The following is an 18,431-nucleotide window of genomic DNA, read 5'->3' on the forward strand; positions in this document are numbered from 1 at the left end:
GTTTTTTACTATTTGCACTGTCTTTTTAACTTGTCACTGGCTTTTGAGCTAAGTATGCAATTAGTTTTTTGCTGTTAATTGTTTTTAATTTTCCAAATACTTAACGTTTTTGACCTGTTATTATCTATGTGTGTATTGTCTTGATTTTTATTATTGTCTGTTGTTTGTTGTTTTATATTTTCCGTGCTGACTCTGTAATTGGCCTCCGCTGTTGAGCTCGGCACGTAAATAAATAAAGCATTGAATTGAATTGAATTGAATTATCATCATTTATTATAATTTGGCATACCATTTCTGTATTATTATATTCTTATTACTATTTAGTTTTAGTATTAATATTAATCTTTGACTTGTCCCATATCATGTATAATGATTCATGGATGAAATAAAATTGAATTGAATTGAAATATATTTCTTGCCCTTTGTACATTTTGATTAGTTGTGGGAGGTCTTCCCACTGTAAGTTCAATTCATTCATGTTTCATTGTCTTCACTATTATCTTGTGTATTTGTTCAAACTGTGTTTTGTGACACTGTTGTGCAATACTGTGTTTTTGATCAAAATGTGTTTTGTGACACCGCTGTTATGCAATACTGTGTTTTACTTTACGTTTTGACTTCTAACAACTGCAGACTTAATACGAAACACAACAGCAAATTTACATACCATCTGTGGCAACTCACAGTACAGTCAAGCAATCACAAGCTCAACTCACTCTGAAAGCTATTTGATATTGTGACAAGTCTTGAGGATGTCAGGAACATCATTATTGCATGAAAATAAAATTACTTTTTAATGATATCTCCTTTACCAAGTAAATGTCTTTAACTGTACAGCAACACCATAAAAGTAACTTTCAGAAGGAATAATCTTGACAAAGGATTATGTACTGAGATTCACTCACCCTTCTTACAGCAAGTGTCACGTAACTTCGAACAAGGCCAAGAGTAACCTTGAGTGCGCAGAAGAAAAATTTCAGACAAGGGGGTGGGTTCAAGGGTGTGAGAAGTGACAGGCGGCCAGTTGTTTGTAAGGCACCCTCAAAGCAGGTTGTACTTACGGTTTTTCTATCATCTGTTTAAAAACGTCAGTTTCCTTGTGTGCTAAATCGTACATAACGAGTAAGAAATTAGATCAGGGTATAGGTATAAATTATAAAGCATAAATTAGTAATACACATTAAATGTATTTTTCTTTGCATGACGAGTGACAATATATCTGTATTATTGTAATGTGTTCTTTGAAAAGAGAATAGGGTAGGTTCAATGATACACAAGAGGTCGGTGAAAGTGGAAGAACAAGTGTTAAGAAACTCCGCCCACCACAAGCTATACGCGGGATTTGACTAGAAATGCAGGGCCTTGTTCGAAGTTACTTGACACTGTCTATATCACAATAACAGACATGGAGATGTGACTCATGACAAACCCCTGGTTTCCATGTCATGCATACAGGCAGATGATCAGTCAGATTTGTGAGAGCAGAGAGAAAGCAGTAACCTATGATCTCTTTTGTGGAGCCTTTATAAAGAATTCTATCTACCCTTCTTCTACCACCACAAGGTAAGGGTTCAACATAACCTGCTGGACCTGGCTGTGCTGTTGATGTCATTAGGTGCATAGAATGTACCTGTGGACCAAAATGAACGTTTAGTTTCAAAACACGTGAAAATCATGATCTTTAGGACATAACACTATGCAGTTGGTATGTAGGTGGCAGCAGGTTCCTTTGAAATGTTGATAATAATCTGGCTATATTGTTATATCCCAATGACAGTAATCTTCAGCCAGAGCCAAAAGTACCTCAAATATTTCACAATAATCCTTCGTAGGGTATTCTACACCCTCTTCTGCCCTGGAGATGGAAGCAGCAAGTCTCTCCAAAATCTTGGTAATGATCTGCCACAATACATGGCATAACATTCATGAAGGCATTATCTTCAAATTATATACATAAAAAAATAAATGTATAGCTCATTTCTTGGTTTATCTAATGAGGATGTGAGCGAAGGTCTGAACTCAGAACTTTCAAAATGCACGAATGCTAATAACACAGTGTGTCAATCAGTAAATAAAAAGGGGTGTCAAATATTTTTATTCTTCGGCATCAATACCTCCAGGACTCACCAAAACATCTGCATCCAAGACATACAGCCTTCTTAAGGAATCATTCACTAGTATTTTTCTGAAATTGGCAGGTTTCTGGATATCCGGCTGGTATAATGCACACTGCCGCAGTTCAGTACCAATTGCCCAGTCCACGTCCTGTCCTGCCCTCACGACACAGACGTCCTGATATTCTCCAAACAGTGAATGCTGTTGCACGTCCATATCGGCTAGGAAATTTAGAAACAAACCAAAATATCAAAATTACTATTGTCTGACATGTGAAGCTGTGCACTCTGACAGGAACTCACTGATGCTTCACATGAATGTAGTGCCTCCATCTTCAGGATCAAACATGCACCTTCTTTGGCAGAACATTCCTCTGAAATGCCAGTGAATGTCTACTGGACTAAATGGTATCACATCGCAGAGGACATTACTCTTTTAACAGTCACAGCTGTGAGAACCTCTGATCCAACAAACCAGATGTAATTTAGCTCAACAAACACTTATTAACACTTAATATTTAAAATCTTGAATTGCTCAGGTTTGAGTCTCCATGCCTCTTCTGCAAAAATGAGAGATCCTTAACGAATCATATAAAAAAGGGGGAAACGCTGCCTGGACCTCAGAGGATGGCAAATAACACCCCAATATCCTGTTTTCACAGAAGTGGCACGGAGACACAAACCTGAGCAGTTCAAGATTTTAAATATTAAGAACATTAATAATATATTTTTAATTCAAACACTTTTAACTTAATTAAATATCTTTATACAAAATTTTAAGCTTATGTACTATGATCTATGTAATAGTAGTTCTTTAACATGTTGTTATTGCCTTCCGAAGATGGTCACAACTGACCGAAACATGTAAAGGCATTATATAAATATATACTGAGTGACACTAGACAGTGTTGTCAAATCATTTTATAATACTTAACTAGTGTGATGGACCAGAATGAATAAAGTTAAACTTGTTTTACAATGAATTTTATTTTTAAGAAGCTGCAACAGCAAAGGAAACATGAGAAAGGGTATACATTATTTTTGTTGTTATTAAAGCTATTAGAGTTATTTCAGCCATACAGTTCATTCCTCAGGAGAAGAGCTGCAAACCAGCCAGACACGGTTAACTTGCTACTGGTATGGAGGAAGACACATAATGACTTTGACCAAAATTTCAGACTGCATAATAATATAATATATATAACCCTAAAAAATTGGGGGGAAAATAAAACAGTGCAAGTCAAACACCAAACCTGAGCAATTAACCAACAAGCAAGTAAATCTAACCTTCAAATATCTAAAGACATCATAGACAGATCAATACCAACTATAGTTAACGGTGTGACTAGGGTCAAGAAATGTGGAAAATCAAATCAACAGCACAATGATCACATCGAAGATAACATAAATGAAGTGCAAAAACTTAAGAAACACAGAGTCCTGATATTCGGGGATAGTCATGTGAGAGGATGTTCAGACCTAATAAATATGAAGTTGAATAAAGTGTTTGGTGTCAGTGGAATTGTGAAACCAGGAGCTAAATCCAGAGACATCCTAAATACCAACAATGAGAAAAGCACGTCAAAGGGTGATGTTATAATAGTGTGCGCTGGCAACGACATTAGCAAGAACAGTGCTAAGGAAGGAATAAGTAGCATAATTAGCTTTGTAAAAAGACCAGTCACACCAACATTATTGTAATGGAAGCTCTACACAGACATGACCTGGCCGACTGGTCATGTGTCAACCGTACGATTCAACAGACTTCTAACAAAAAGGCTAAAATTACATAAACACGTGACAATCAGTAGGGTAAATCTAAACAGACATCATTTCACAAACCACAGCCAGCACATGAACTACAAAGGAAAAGAAAAGATGTGTCAACAGATAGCAGAATTGGTACAACGAAGGGTGAAGGGTCGGAGCAAGAACAAAAAATGCTATACCACTAGAATACAAGGAGGGAACCGTGCATGAAGAGGCCACATCAGGAAAACACAAGGAGGAAACTGTCCATGAAGAGACTTCAGAAAGCCAAGGGAATGAAGCAGATGAAACATTAGTCGACCCATCCCCCAACAGTGTGGCACCACTGGAAGGAAAGCAACATCAGGAAATTCAGATGTCAACTCGGAAAACGAAGCTCCCAAAAAAGCTGAGTAAAGATTTTTTATAGATAAGAATAGTACTGGTACTCTCAAGAATACTAATAAAATAGGTTCAACCATCCAGTTATTACATCAAAATGTTCAAAGTCTAAACAAGAAGAAGCTGAATATAGATGTGCTATTATCAAACAAAACGTCAGAATCGGATATACTCTGTATCACTGAACATTGGTTGGATGAAAGAGAAATAGATTATTATAACTTCGAAAACTATTCCTTGATATCAAAATCCTGTAGGAAAAATAAATTGCATGGAGGCTCATGCATTTATGTTAAAACAAATCTAGATGCAAAACCCTGTAACCTGTTTAAAAGCTTAAATCAAGAAGAACACTTTGAGGCCAGCTTAACTGAACTTATACAATTTAATACTATCATAATCTGTATTGTAACTTTACTCTCTTATTGTAATCAGCCAATGTACAGCAGCTGACTTGTCCTATATCAAGTAATAATGATCTATAGAGACAAAATAAATAAATAATGCTTTAACTCACATCTACATGGATCTCTACTTATTAGCTTATCACTTGTCAGTGATTCATTTCTTACACAAAGTGAAAGAAGGTCTTCTTGTGGGTAACACTCATCTCAACCCCCCACCCACCTACACAGTGTGGTGCTTTATTAAGAAACTTTTGATCTGTATTCACTACTGGTTTCGGGGACGCAGTAGTGTAGCTGGTTGAGGCACTAGGCTACAAGCTGGAAGGTTGCAGGTTCAATTCCCTGGATTTTCAATTGACCTAATCCTTCCAGCCACACAATGGTCCTGGGGTTGACTCAGAGTCTAACAGAAATGAGTACCAGGAATCTACCTGGGAGTAAAGGGTGGCCGGCACATAAGGCCGACAACCTCGCCACCATCTGTGAGCCGAATGTCTAGATAATGTGGAAGCCTCAATGTCATACAACCCTATGGTCCTCCACGGCCTGTTACGGGGATAGCTTTACACTTTTTTTATTCACTACTGATTTACAGAAAAAGTGTACAGAATCTACATTACAGTCTAGCGGGTGAAAACAGGAATGGGATATCCAGCTCCATACAGATGATATTACTGGAAGAAAATCCATTGAGGATGATAACATTTTCATAAAGAAGAATTGCTCACAGCTATAATAATAAAATTAACTTACCTGGAGACATATTATCAGCATTGAAATCACCACAAATAATATCAAAGTCAATTATTTCTTCAGACAATGTATTTTGCTCCTTGAATAGGGATACAAATATCAAAATATCTGTAAGCTGTGATAACAGGACAACTTCAGACCCTTGAAATGCTTGTGTGTGTGTATTAGCAATATAACCAACATGGGGATTGCCATCTTCATCAAAATGCAACAGCACCTGTAAGAAGATAATTGATTTATTAATAATTGCTTATTCATTACTCGTCTCATTTACTATGAAGCGAGAATAATTGTAACCGCTGTATAAGGAGTAAAGTGAGTTATTTGATAAACAGACATATAGACTTTGACAGCCAAATTTATTAAAGAAAAGAATTAGAGAAAATGACAAAATTACATTAAGAAATTTGATAAATATCTTGCAGTTAAATTTAGGGTCATGTTAGGAATCTCAGTATTCCCTGTAGAACAGTATTTTATTGCATAATGGATGCAGAGACTGCACGAACATTATCATGGTAGTCTGTGATCTCCAAGTGGGGGTAAGATGAAGAAGATTTACAACCTATTATGTTGCCATGACGTTTCTTATATTGTGGTATTTCCTTGATTCTACATCATCAATTGTAAGGTGTACCCTTGATTTAGTAATATGTTTTCTATGGGGACAAGTGTGTGTGTGTGTGTGCATATTACAATAGGAACTTCTTGCAGTCTTCTTCCTAGTGGCTGAAACCCATGCTGCAAGTTTTAAAGCAGACAACCTCTTGATCTTACTAGATGACATTAATGGAGAGTTTTCAGGTAACAACAAAGTCTCATATTCCTTTCATAAATGATCTTTAAATGGTTTATTAATCACCGTCACGCATAAAATTTTAAAAAATGGAAATACAGAGAAATGTTTTTAGAATCTCCTTTGTCGCCAGCTTTGTGTCATGACTAGTGTTATGGATATGAATATTTTCCTTGTGCTTTAGTCATAAAACATAATTTTTATACTGATTCTTATGTGCCATCATATGTAAGACCCACCCTGAGGCTCAAATGAAGATGTGGCGACAGTGCTAGTCTTTTGCCTACTCCCGGGCTTGCTATATTGCACTCAGGTGGAGCCTGGGATCATTATATCCCAGTGGGGTTGTAATTTACTTTACTTTCTTTACTTAGATTTAATTACTAAACTACAGTGGCAAATTTCTGTCTTTATTTTCTCAAGGGCGACTGAAACCAAAAATGATTCTATCTGCAGTGACATTATGAAATTTATTTTTCCTGCCCAATACTACAACTCTCCTATAAATAACCTTATGGAGGCTGTAAAAAGTTATATGTTGAATAGTTTTAAGTGGGAGACAAATGACATCTGACCTTGACACACAGTACTCCTTGAGATGTAAATTTCGCATGTTTAGTTCGACGTGTGAAGATATTAAAATCAGCATTAAGAATGGGTTTCTTGCTTGCAAAAAATAACCCGCTTCCTGGAAAGAAATACAGAAGTAACATGGGTACTGTAACCTTACATCACAACACACACAATAAAATTTAATTTTTTTTTTCTTTTCCTTGGCACTACAGCTCCAGTGGGCCTAGGCCTACCTCCATGAACTTCTCCGTTCACTTCAGTTTTTCTAGATCTTACATATTTGGTAGGACTCCTTGGGTGGGTCATCAGCTCATCCCAAGGCCTCTACCTGTACACAAATACAGAAAAATGCACATGCACACACACACAAACTAAACATCTATGCCCTGAGTTGGATTCGAACCCACGATCCTGGTTTCCAAGCGAGCAAAGACAGCATTTAAATATTTTACTTACATTAATTTTTGACAGATATACATGCAACATATCACACATAAAACAAATTAAGGGTCCAAGAAATATAACACTCACCAAGCATGCAGAAATTTTTGTTGAAGGAGTAATCTCCAATGTCATAAAGAAAATACAAGAATTCTTCCTTTAATTGTTCAATTAACACCAATGCATACGAACGTTCCCAAACTTCTTGCAAACAGAGGAAATCAAGGCATGGAAACTCAGTTAATATGCTGTTGCACTTGGTATTTATCTCAAATTCATCTTTCCCCATCAAATTGCAAAGAGGTTTTCCTGTGTGATTCAGGATTTGTTCTGCTATTTTTGATGCTCGACCATATGAGCACTTGTTATTGTTTAGTCTAGCAATGGCTTCTGGTGCCAGAAGTACATTTGCTGATGCCATAGTATATGTCCCCAAATTCTTCAATCCATCTTCTATATTGTCTAGTGTACTTTCATCAACACATACGTATGTATATTTCTCCTGGTTTGTAACTGCACATAAAATTAACCAAACCACTATTCCAAACAGTCCAACGGGCAGCAATAACACAACAAGAAGGGCATATAATGGGCCAAAAATAAAATAATCTAACAGCTTAATCTGTGGATGTAGTTTCTCAAAAATCGTTGAAATGTAGCATGAAAAGAAACGACTACAAACTGTTAGCCATGGGTTCATGAGGAGAAAAGACATCTCATCTAACCATTTCGCTATAACGTTACAATATCGATTTGAGATGTACATTATGAACACACGAAATATATGTGATATTCATGTAATATACGACAACATGCCTTTAATTCCTGAACAACTCCGAACCGTCAACAATCATCGATATTCACTACCCCTTAAAACTAACACCTTTGAACCTCTGACCGGCTCTGACACTTTCTGCCGCTTTCCGCTTGCTACGCTTGCTATCAGGAAATCAGGAACGCCAACATTTAAACTACGATATGAAAGATGTGAAACGTTATTGTGTAGGTGTTTGTTATAACTGGTGAATGAATTTTCAAATTAAGTGTATACGGAATTAAACATCGGCCGAAATAGCAGTAATTACACCTCTAGGATCATTAGGTACTAATAGCAGTCAAAATGTGTTCTTCAGCCGCAGCATTAAATGAGCGACATTCGATTGAAACGTGCTGTATATTGTGATGTTTTGTGGTGTGGTGATGGACGAACAAAATAAGAAGGAGAAGTGATAAAATAAAATATGAAATAATGGTAAATAAGAACACGGAATGCCAGGTTTTATTGGCATTCACCTAGGTGAGGTTTAAGAAGCTTTTACGCAGACTTGGAAAAGCCTATTTCTTCACCCTTCCGCTTAAGTGTGTGCACATTTACCATTTGACGTTAATGGGACTTGGCCGAATTTTAATGTAGCTTTACAGTAAAATAAAAAAAAACATTTACATCTTAAGGAGGTACTCGAGGTACATTATTTCGTAATTTAAATATCCCCCCATCAGCGAACTTATAAGAATAATAATGTCCTGCATGCAGAGGACCACTAATAACTTTTATTTAGATTACAGTATTTGTAATACGTAGGTTGTCTGTTGCATAGTAGTTATCATTAAAGCTTCTTCTCATATTTAAAAATTCAAAAACCTTTTTCCAGTCCCATCCTGAGCATTTTGGCTTTCTGGTATTCTTCCCTTATTTTCCACTTTAGTAATTATTGATGTATTCTTTGGCTCTCCAGTCTTACCATACTGATCTGCACTGCCCCCAAGGTGTATGGTAGCCCTCACAAGGCATCACATCAGATCCTTGGTTTTGAAGTTGAGGGCCCTTTCACTAGCCTGTCATGGGTTACAGAGTAAGGAAGTTAGATTTGGTACCAAAAGTAATTTCTCTCATATTGGTTGATTGATTGATTTATTTTGTCACTGTAGATCATTGTACATGATATATGACAAGTCAAGTTAATTCTGAATATTAACAATTTGATATATAAGTAGATTAAAATTACAATAGTTACAATTTTTTACTACTGATTACAATTTAGAATTAGTTAAATATTCTTACTTGTGGAGAGTTTGATGGAATGAACATTACCCTGTTTCTTCTTAATTAGACATTTATCTTCTACTGGATCAAGAGTGTTAACTTCTGGCCACAATTTTATGATAAATATATATATTGTGTGTGGTCCATTTAGGTGCTGGTCAGCATTCAGAAACATTATGGCCAGATTACAAGAAGCTGTGTCACAGGGCATGTAAGAAGGTAAGTAAGAATATGCAAACAGCATCAATAGGTATTTACTTGTTAAAAAGAGAGCTGAACAGTGAATATTCTATTCCTGACAGCAGTATTTGAGTAAATTTCTCACTGCCCATTTCATGAAGGTCAGTATTGGTCCCCATTCATACTGTCTAATATGTAATGGAGGACAAGGATGGAGAAAGTGTGAAGCAGCCAACCTATTTTTCACATAGGGCAAGAATGAGAATGTGTACAGTTTTACCTCAGCCTTTATGGTGGGGTGCTGATCACAAAGTGTATTTTACCAAAAGATCATGATCTGAGATCTGATGCCATGTAGTATGTGGATAAGTCAGGGTTGACCACAAAGATGTGAGCAGTGCAGTTTTTGAAATGTTGGTATCTTTTTACCACACTACATGGTGTCAAATCCTAGAGGATTGTAATTGCAATATTCAATGCTGTGAGAACCTGAAATCTCTTGGTTTTACCTTATGGATTGATGAATGGCACAGGAAAATGAATTGGCTAAAACTATGCCAGTTCCACTTTTTCTACCACAAATCCCATGTGGACTGTCCTGCAGTGTCTAACAGGCAAATAACTATGATTGTCATGATTCATTTGTTTAATCAAATTAATTCTGAAGTATGAAAAAGTTAAATAGTTCCGTTCAGTATTTCAATATTTAATTTCAACGTATTTAAATATTAATTGCTTAAGACAGTTGATCTGAAGTTATTCTTTTTCAAATTCTAAGATATACATATTAGCTTAAAATAAATAAATTTTCTCTGTGTCATTTTTTAATACCATATTTTTTGCTACAAATTATTTATGTTTCCTCTCACGTAGGGGTATTCGCTTTTGGCTTCAGGGGCCACAGCTCTGGAAACTGTTACAGATGTGACAGCACTCTTAGAGAATTCCCCTCTAACCAATGCTGGATATGGTTCCAACTTAACGTGGGATGGACATGTAGAATGTGACGCTAGTGTGATGGATGGTAGCACACTACATTTTGGGGCAGTTGGAGCTGTGCCTGGTGTGAAGAACCCAGTGAAACTTGCTCAACATATCTGTAAGAAGCAGCGCTGTAATGCACTTGCACTGGGAAGAATACCTCCTTGGTCAGTCCCTTTATCTACAATTCATTATTTTGCAATTCACATCTGGAAGGACTGTGGTTCTGACTGGAGTTACAGGAATGTTTCTGAGTCCCTGCTGTAACCGTAACATAATGGCTCCCAGATTTGGTGTTTTATGTAGAAGCTCATTTAATATTTATATAGAAATGTAAATTTCTTTCAGTTTCTGTTTGTTTCCTACTGCAGATCTAACATGGAACAAACAAAGATATAAAGTTCAGCTGGAGCAATTAACAAATGTTGTGGTAGAGTTTTTGAATGAGTTTTGAATCTTCATGCACAGGTTTTGTTTTTATTGATATACAAATAAATCGAGTGGTAACTGCCTGAGCTGTGAACTACAATCAGCCCCCCCCCCACGGACCCCTTATTTAAGTTCGTAAGATGTCACTAGTGGAAACCAAAAATTTTCTGTTTATGAAGGATTATTTTGTTGAAAAAACATCATTAATTGATTTTAATATTTTAGTTTGTTGGTTGGGAATGGAGCACACCAATGGGCTGAGCAAGCACAGTTGGCTACTGTCCATTCCAAGTCCCTTATATCAGGTGTGTAATGCCATAATTTGTGCATTAGCATTTAAGAATGTTAAAAAATATGTAAGTAAAGAGTTATGTATGTTTGACATAATGTTAAGTACCATTTAGGAGTATTTGAAACTAACTTCTACATTTGTACATAATTCTTATAATTGCAGATAAGGCATTAAAACTTTACCGACATTATAAGAAGAAAGTGGAAAGATACGAACTGCGCATTGACAAGGTTTGTAATTGACTTGTGGCATAACAAATACTGCAATCTATGAATAGCATAACAAATCTGGTATGTGTACATATATAAGTACCTCAAAACCTGGATGTGATTAGATTATACATGCAAATTGCAAGGACAGTGGTGACAGAGAGATCAACAGGAGAGGGAGAGGAGGTGGAAACCATTCTTGGCCAGTGGGAGCATTGAACAGAAAATGTGAGAGAAACAGCTCTTGTGCCTCCAAAAGAGTGACATCCACCAACACGTGGTTAATAATCTAGAAGACCACAACTGAAAAATCACTGCTGTGAGAACATCAAAACTTATATAAGCATAAAATAACAGTATCTAAGAAAAGCTTTGTTTTTATACCTATAGATAATTTGTTATGTTTTTCTTAACTCATGCTGATAGTTTCTTTTGTGTGTTGGATCTGGTGTCTGGAGATAGGGATTAGCTGTGTCAGTGGGGCCAAACTGATAGGCTTTTTACCTGAGGATGCAGCACTTTTCGAAACGTTTTTAAATAAAAACAGGATGGTGGATAATGCCCAAAACATCAATAATTTTATAAGTATTCCATAATCACAAACTTTATCATCTTATTTCCATTACCATTGGAACTTGTAATTTTCAGATTTTGACGCCCCTGGACACAATAGGAGCTGTTTGTGTGGATGCGTGTGGCAACCTGGCTGCAGCATGTTCTAGTGGAGGGGTGGCTCTGAAGCACCCTGGTAGGGTGGGGCAGGTGCGTTTGTTCTGTTCATGTGATCATTTGTTCGCTTTATGGGTGATATGAACCTACATAGTCCAGTTTAGATACTGTTCGACAAAATGCCCCCATCATCAAGAAGCCCATGTCATTAAACGTGACATGTCCGTCATCCTTATTTTACATGCATTTGTACTTATTTATTTGTATTTTATTTAAGTGCACTCAGTATTATTATCATTATTAGACGGGGTGGTTTTCCCCATGCACTGAGACCAGTTATTGGTCCATTGTGCATCCCCCTTTAATTTCTACTGTCGCCATCTACCGGTACTGGTGCGTGATATCAGCCCCGTTCAGACAACAAGGTCGGCCATCGGTACCTGATATTTCCCCCCCTCTACCAGAGGCATTGAAAACTACTTGGGTGGGAAATTGTTGCCTAATTTTGCTCAGAGGTCTCCTAGAGACATGAGGATCTTTTACGTGCTGTAAATCTACGACACGGGACCCACGGCTTAAAGTCCCTCCCGGAGGACTTGTTCCCTGACTTTTTCTGCCCTTAAAAATTCCACGACCTCCGCTGGGTTTGAACCCGCGTACCTTGAGTCATGAGGTGGGAACATTACTCCTAGACTACGGAGGCCGCTAAGTGCACTCAGTAACTTGGACAGTATAGTGACAAACAATTGGACGCTTGTAAGTACTGAATTGGAGAGGATGTAGAAGGAAGTGGCTGTGCCCAAATTCAAGGTACTCTACTGGCATGTGTTTGGAGGGACTGAGGAAAAGCATGAGGAATCTCAGTCAGGAGTTGGTGTCCCATTCAAAATGTGAACTTTCCTGGTATACTACCTGCATTTGCATAGACATTTACAAATAGTTTATATATGCATTCATATTAAGTTCTGCATAAGAATAATCCTTGATTCTAATGCATAAAATGCTAATGATAGCATAAAACAGAGGCAGAATATTTCACTGTAACTGACATTGGTAACTCTGTTAAGGTCCTGTGGATCCAGCCACAAATATGCAAAGCAAGTAATTCTTGAAATGCAACAGAGATTCAGTCCTGAAAATGTGCTTCAGTCTTGGACAATTTAATATCCGGTGCTATTTTATTAGATTTATGGTTGGGTGATGTGTCTCATCGTCTTAGGGGAAAATTACCAAGTTTCCAAGCAAACATGAAACCTAAGCATGACCTTCCCACTTTTCAACACACTTTAAAGAACTTGATAAATGATACAAACTCCGTCCTAAGTGCAAACAATATATATTATATGTCTTTGATCTTGTTCTTTCTACACTACATGTTTCGGCCTCTATCGGCCATCATCAGGTGTATACTCTTAACGTTGCTGCCACACTGAACCCAGTCTAAAATTTAACATTTAAAAACACAATGTCACATTCTTCGTATTATCAACATCTACATCGTTGATATGTGTCTGGTATGTAGATATTGTGTTGCACACGTCAAATTTGATATTCTTGTAGTAGCACTCTAAAAATGTTTAGTTATGATGTTTTTAAAACCTTTTAAAATTTTCTCAATATCAAATTTGACGTGTGCAACACAATATCTACATACCAGACACATATCAACGATGTAGATGTTGATAATACGAAGAATGTGACATTGTGTTTTTAAATGTTAAATTTTAGACTGGGTTCAGTGTGGCAGCAATGTTAAGAGTATACACCTGATGATGGCCGATAGAGGCCGAAACATGTAGTGTAGAAAGAACAAGATCAAAGACATATAATATATATTGTTTGCACTTAGGACAGAGTTTGTATCATTTATCGTGTAGAGTGCAACAGGATGCTTAAATATAATATTTTAAAGAACTTGCTTGGAGACTGAACTTTGCTTGATGCCATGTGAACACTTAAAATTCTTTAATAGAGAATTTACACAAAAGCCCTGAACCAAAATGTCAGTGTATAACTGTTGAATCCTCGCCTTAGTCAAATACTGAACAGTTGAATCTCCTGAGTTTCTAGTAACAATTAAAATTCCAAAGGAAAAAAGATAACATGAGAGAGAGAGAGAGAGAGAGACATGACTTTTGTCAGGGACCTATGTGAAGTCTAATCTGCCTCAGTACATGTTCTCCTTATCTGTCAGGCTGCCACTTATGGATGTGGATGTTGGGCAGCTAATGCAACATTTCATGTACCAGCAGCCATTGCAACATGCACATCTGGTTGTGGGGAGCACCTTGTGCGCACCATGCTGGCTCGAGAAGCAGCTCTTGAAGTTCAGAGAAGCAGCTGTACTGTCACAGGACTTCACCATGCCATGAAAACAAAATTTTTGGGTAAAGCATGAATATGCCTTGATATTAGATGCTGCTCAGAGCCACGCCTTCTGCCTTGATCTGTTTTCATGCTGATATTACTCAGTCCACAGAGGAGTTTTATAATTTATATCAGTCACAGATTTAACATAAAAACCATATGCTAAAGTTATAACCTTCAGTATCATAGCTACTGGAGGACTGATGTGATTCCAAGTAACTTTCCTGACACTGCTGTTTACAGAATCTCCATTCCTTAGTGGTGTTGAAGAGAGACTTGGAGGATTGATTCTTCTCAAATGCATCCCTAGTGATGGAACTGGAGAATTCCTGTGGACACATTCTTCAAAAACAATGTGTATTAGTTATATGAGCGATGCAGAACGGAGACCGAGGGTACTGTATTCAATTGACTCATGTATTTTATAACTGTTCTCTTCCTAACTGTGGACATGAAGAAATGAACTACAGAGTTAACTAGTAAACTAAGTCCATGGAGCTGAGTCCTTGAGAAACCAACAGTTGCTCAGCCACTCAAGAAATTCCCAGCATTTTATGAAACTCAAAGGCTCATTACTACATTCACAAGAGCTTGCCACTGTTCCCTGACCTTAGCCAGATTAATCCAATCCACACCCCATTCCTGTTTCTCTAACATCCATTTTAATATTATCCCATCATCTATATGAGGGTCTTCATATTGGTGTCTCTCCTTCAGGTTTCCCTACCAGAACTTCATACTCACATTTCCTTCCTCCCATCCATGGTACATGCCATGCCTATCTCAGCTTCCTTGATTGATCATTTTAGTATCTTTGAAGAGTACATGTTATGAACGTCCTCATTGTGCAGTTTTTACCACCTTCCTATTATTTCAGCCCCCATAGGTCTGAATGCTTTTCTGAGAACCTTGTTCTCAAACACCTTAAGTCTATGTTCTTCCCTTAATATGAGAATCACAGTTTCACATCCATACAAAACTACGGGAAAAATTATAGTTTTGTATATTATAATCTTTAGGTCTTCAGATAGTAGGCAAGAAGATAACCCACTATTCACATTTGATATGTCTATTTACTTACATTTTATTTAATCATTCGACCACCTATGTGGTCTAGTGGTCAAGAGTTCTGGCTCCAGATTCAGAGGTCCCAAGTTTGATTCCAGGTGCTACCAGATTTTCTGAGAAGTAGTGGGTCTGCAACGGGGTTCACTCAGCCTCGTGAGGATAACTGAGGAGCTACTTGAATGGGAAAGTATCAGCTCCAGTCTAGAAAACCAAAATTAATGGCCGTGGGGATTCGCTGCGCTGACCACAGGACACCCTCTATCTGCTAAAGTTGGCACTAACTTCACAGACAAGTGACGGTCACTCAGTTGGTATAGTTTGCTTGCGGACTAAAACCACGGAGTTTTTAATGATTCAAAAGTTGAGAAAACCCTCAGTCAGGATAGCCAGTCTCTGGGTCAAGATATGAATGTAGAGCGGGAGTACTAAACAATCAGCTGCAGCACTTGGGTTGATTCATATGGGTCCAGCAATTTGAAATAATTAGAAAGTCCATATTATTGTTTCAAGAATAAAATTAGCCATGTTTTCAATGTGTTGTACAATATAAATGGTTTAATGAATATGTCATAATGGATTTTTTCAGACCCGTTTGTCAGAGCTGCCAAACGGAGCAGTTCCCGGTAGCACTCTGGTGGTAGAAGGTGCAACATTCAAGCTAAATCCCTTGGTAGAGAGAGCTGAAATTGGTATATATTCATGATAGTGAACTGTGCTTTGGAGATGTGACATCAACATTTCCAGTGGACATCCCTGTTTTCAAATACAATATCAGAAATGTTAGTGTAAATATAAAGACTCCATAATAAACTTATAAATGTGAACAGTGTGTGTTTATAGAATTAAGGCTGTTGAGTGAATTGTTTTAGGATAATAAAACTCAGAAAATATAAATAGTAGTATGTCCTGGGATATGATGCCATATAGTGTGTTAGAAGTTCATTGATGTTTCAGAAAAACATACTGCCTCTGTCTTCAGGGTCAGAGTGTGGGCCATGCAAGCAAGCAAGCATATCACGCTTACAATCTAAACATTTATATACTAACCTTATTCAATGTCTGCAGAAGAAAATAAATCCTGAATGGGGAAAAACCTGGGAACACCCTGTAGCCACACTTGACACAATTGACTTGGATTCATTTGCAGCAGGTATTATGGTAGTTAAACATTCATGTGGCAGAATTGAAAACAATATAATTAGATGTAGAAATTCAAACACCTCAATTTAAAAAATGCAAATATTAAATAAAGTATACAGAACTGTAATTTTCCTGTTGTTTTAAATCTCTCATTCCAGAGGGGGAAAACTGAGGTGGAAGAATCCAGAAGTGAAACAGAAAGGAGAATTTCAGGATCTCTAATAAGGAGAACATTACAGTAAAGAACTTCATGGTTCGTATGTGATACTGGGTACTGAAACCCAATGAAAGGAGGTCCCAAGGGAGATCATGATATAAATGGGGATACTTGGAGGCTAACATTGAAATGGATTGTAAGGAAATAGTTCAGAAGAATTTTTAATGGCTGGGCTGTTGATGGTGACCATAGGATTTCAACAAGGAAACCTGTAATGTTTAAGCAAGTAGTGACAGCTTAAAGAAGGCACTGCATCCTGAATATCACTATCTGAAGATCTGATTGCTTGTATGAGATTTGAACATTTACAATGTGTCTTATGGGTTATGACATTGTAGCTACAGCAGTTCATTGAAGGACTTATACCCTGACAACAGAGGCAGTATGTTTTTTTTTTTTCAAAACTTTGGTAATCACCTACCACACTAAAAGTGTCACAACCCAGAAGACCACAATCCCAATTTAATGTATGTATTTCATTTTCAATGACTGGGAACTTGTAAGCATGATGAAATAAAATATTTATGAATGAAAGAAATCTGTTTACAAACAGCAATTGACACAGAAGTGTACAAATTTAATATATAAAACTACAAAAACTGGAAGCAACATTGGAACATTTTAGCTTGCTTTTATACATTGACATTCATTAGTACCATGTTTACGATAAAGCTGTCCCTCTGCTTAATTAATTAAACACTACACCATGAAGATATATGGACGACCCAAGGTATAGTTCCACCATTCTTGACCTTGACACAAGATGATGTGAATGGTCAGCTTCACGACCCGGCCACTTTACCCCTGGGGAAAGAGCCCCCAGTACCCACCAAACCCTAGCCATCCAGGTTGTAGTCCATCACTATACAGACTGAGCTGTCCCAGAGGAGTACCATATTGAAGCCAAACATAATGGCCAGGTGGCTAGGTCAGCACTGGTACCAGAAACATATTCACAAGGCAACCCACAACAGTGGAACTGACAACACATAGTAACTTACTCTCTATACTCACAAGGTTGACCAAATGAATCCCATTAACTTGATCCTGCCAGTCTCTTGATAATCAACCAGACAAGCTCTCTGATGTCTGTAGGACTTGTATGTTTGTTGTTAGGGCCAAGCACCAACTGATGGTGACCTTGTGAAAGACTTCTCTTGCTATATTTCTTCTCCTGGCTCCATTCAGACACGGTGGGATTTTATGTTAATTATGTTAAAATACTTGGCGTAAAAATACAATAGATTAGACAACTCGCTGTTTACATTCCCTACAGAACAGACAATAACAAATATAAATCACTCCGTCCAATGTGACCTGTAAGTTTTTTACTACATGAAAACTTAACACCCTTACATGTTTCGGTCTCTGTGGACCATCTTCAGAGGGCAAACATCACTACAAATAGGAAACCACCATCACATAAGTTGTTTAGACGTAAAGTATGTACACTTATATGCTACAATACATAGTACACAAAATAGAACATTTCACATTGTAGTGATGTTTGCCCTCTGAAGATGGTCCACTGAGACCGAAACATGTAAGGGTGTCAAGTTTTCATGTAGTAAAAAACTTACAGGTCACATTGGACGGAGTG

General features: G+C 37.3%; 2 protein-coding genes across 6 annotated transcripts; one reads left to right on the plus strand and one right to left on the minus strand.

The window, feature by feature from the left end:
• Positions 1-407: 407 nt before the first annotated feature.
• Positions 408-8,137, minus strand: LOC111872744 (sphingomyelin phosphodiesterase 3). The gene is made up of 5 exons (XM_023866909.2): positions 7,326-8,137; positions 6,797-6,909; positions 5,426-5,642; positions 2,128-2,336; positions 408-1,630 (listed from the first exon to the last, which is right to left on the minus strand). The coding sequence occupies exons 1-5, from the start codon at positions 7,999-8,001 to the stop codon at positions 1,373-1,375; spliced, it is 1,473 nt and encodes a 490-aa protein (XP_023722677.1). The 5' UTR covers positions 8,002-8,137; the 3' UTR covers positions 408-1,372.
• A 73-nt stretch (positions 8,138-8,210) lies between these two features.
• LOC111872745 (threonine aspartase 1) lies at positions 8,211-17,391 on the plus strand. Of its 5 annotated transcripts, none has more exons than XR_004513940.1 (11): positions 8,211-8,532; positions 8,972-9,115; positions 9,431-9,498; positions 10,333-10,607; positions 11,095-11,174; positions 11,324-11,391; positions 12,019-12,132; positions 14,234-14,426; positions 14,650-14,801; positions 16,061-16,624; positions 16,773-17,391. XR_004513940.1 is itself a non-coding variant. In XM_033754818.1 (10 exons), the coding sequence occupies exons 2-10, from the start codon at positions 9,007-9,009 to the stop codon at positions 16,175-16,177; spliced, it is 1,176 nt and encodes a 391-aa protein (XP_033610709.1). In that variant the 5' UTR covers positions 8,211-8,532; positions 8,972-9,006; the 3' UTR covers positions 16,178-17,391. The 5 variants fall into 5 exon arrangements, 3 of the variants coding, with proteins under 3 accessions (XP_033610709.1, XP_033610710.1, XP_023722680.1); XR_002844289.2 differs by having other exon boundaries at positions 16,061-16,253; XM_033754818.1 differs by having other exon boundaries at positions 16,061-17,391.
• Positions 17,392-18,431: the final 1,040 nt, after the last annotated feature.

Source organism: Cryptotermes secundus, unplaced genomic scaffold (genome assembly GCF_002891405.2).
Source record: "Cryptotermes secundus unplaced genomic scaffold, Csec_1.0 scaffold3069, whole genome shotgun sequence".
NCBI lineage: Eukaryota > Metazoa > Arthropoda > Insecta > Blattodea > Kalotermitidae > Cryptotermes > Cryptotermes secundus.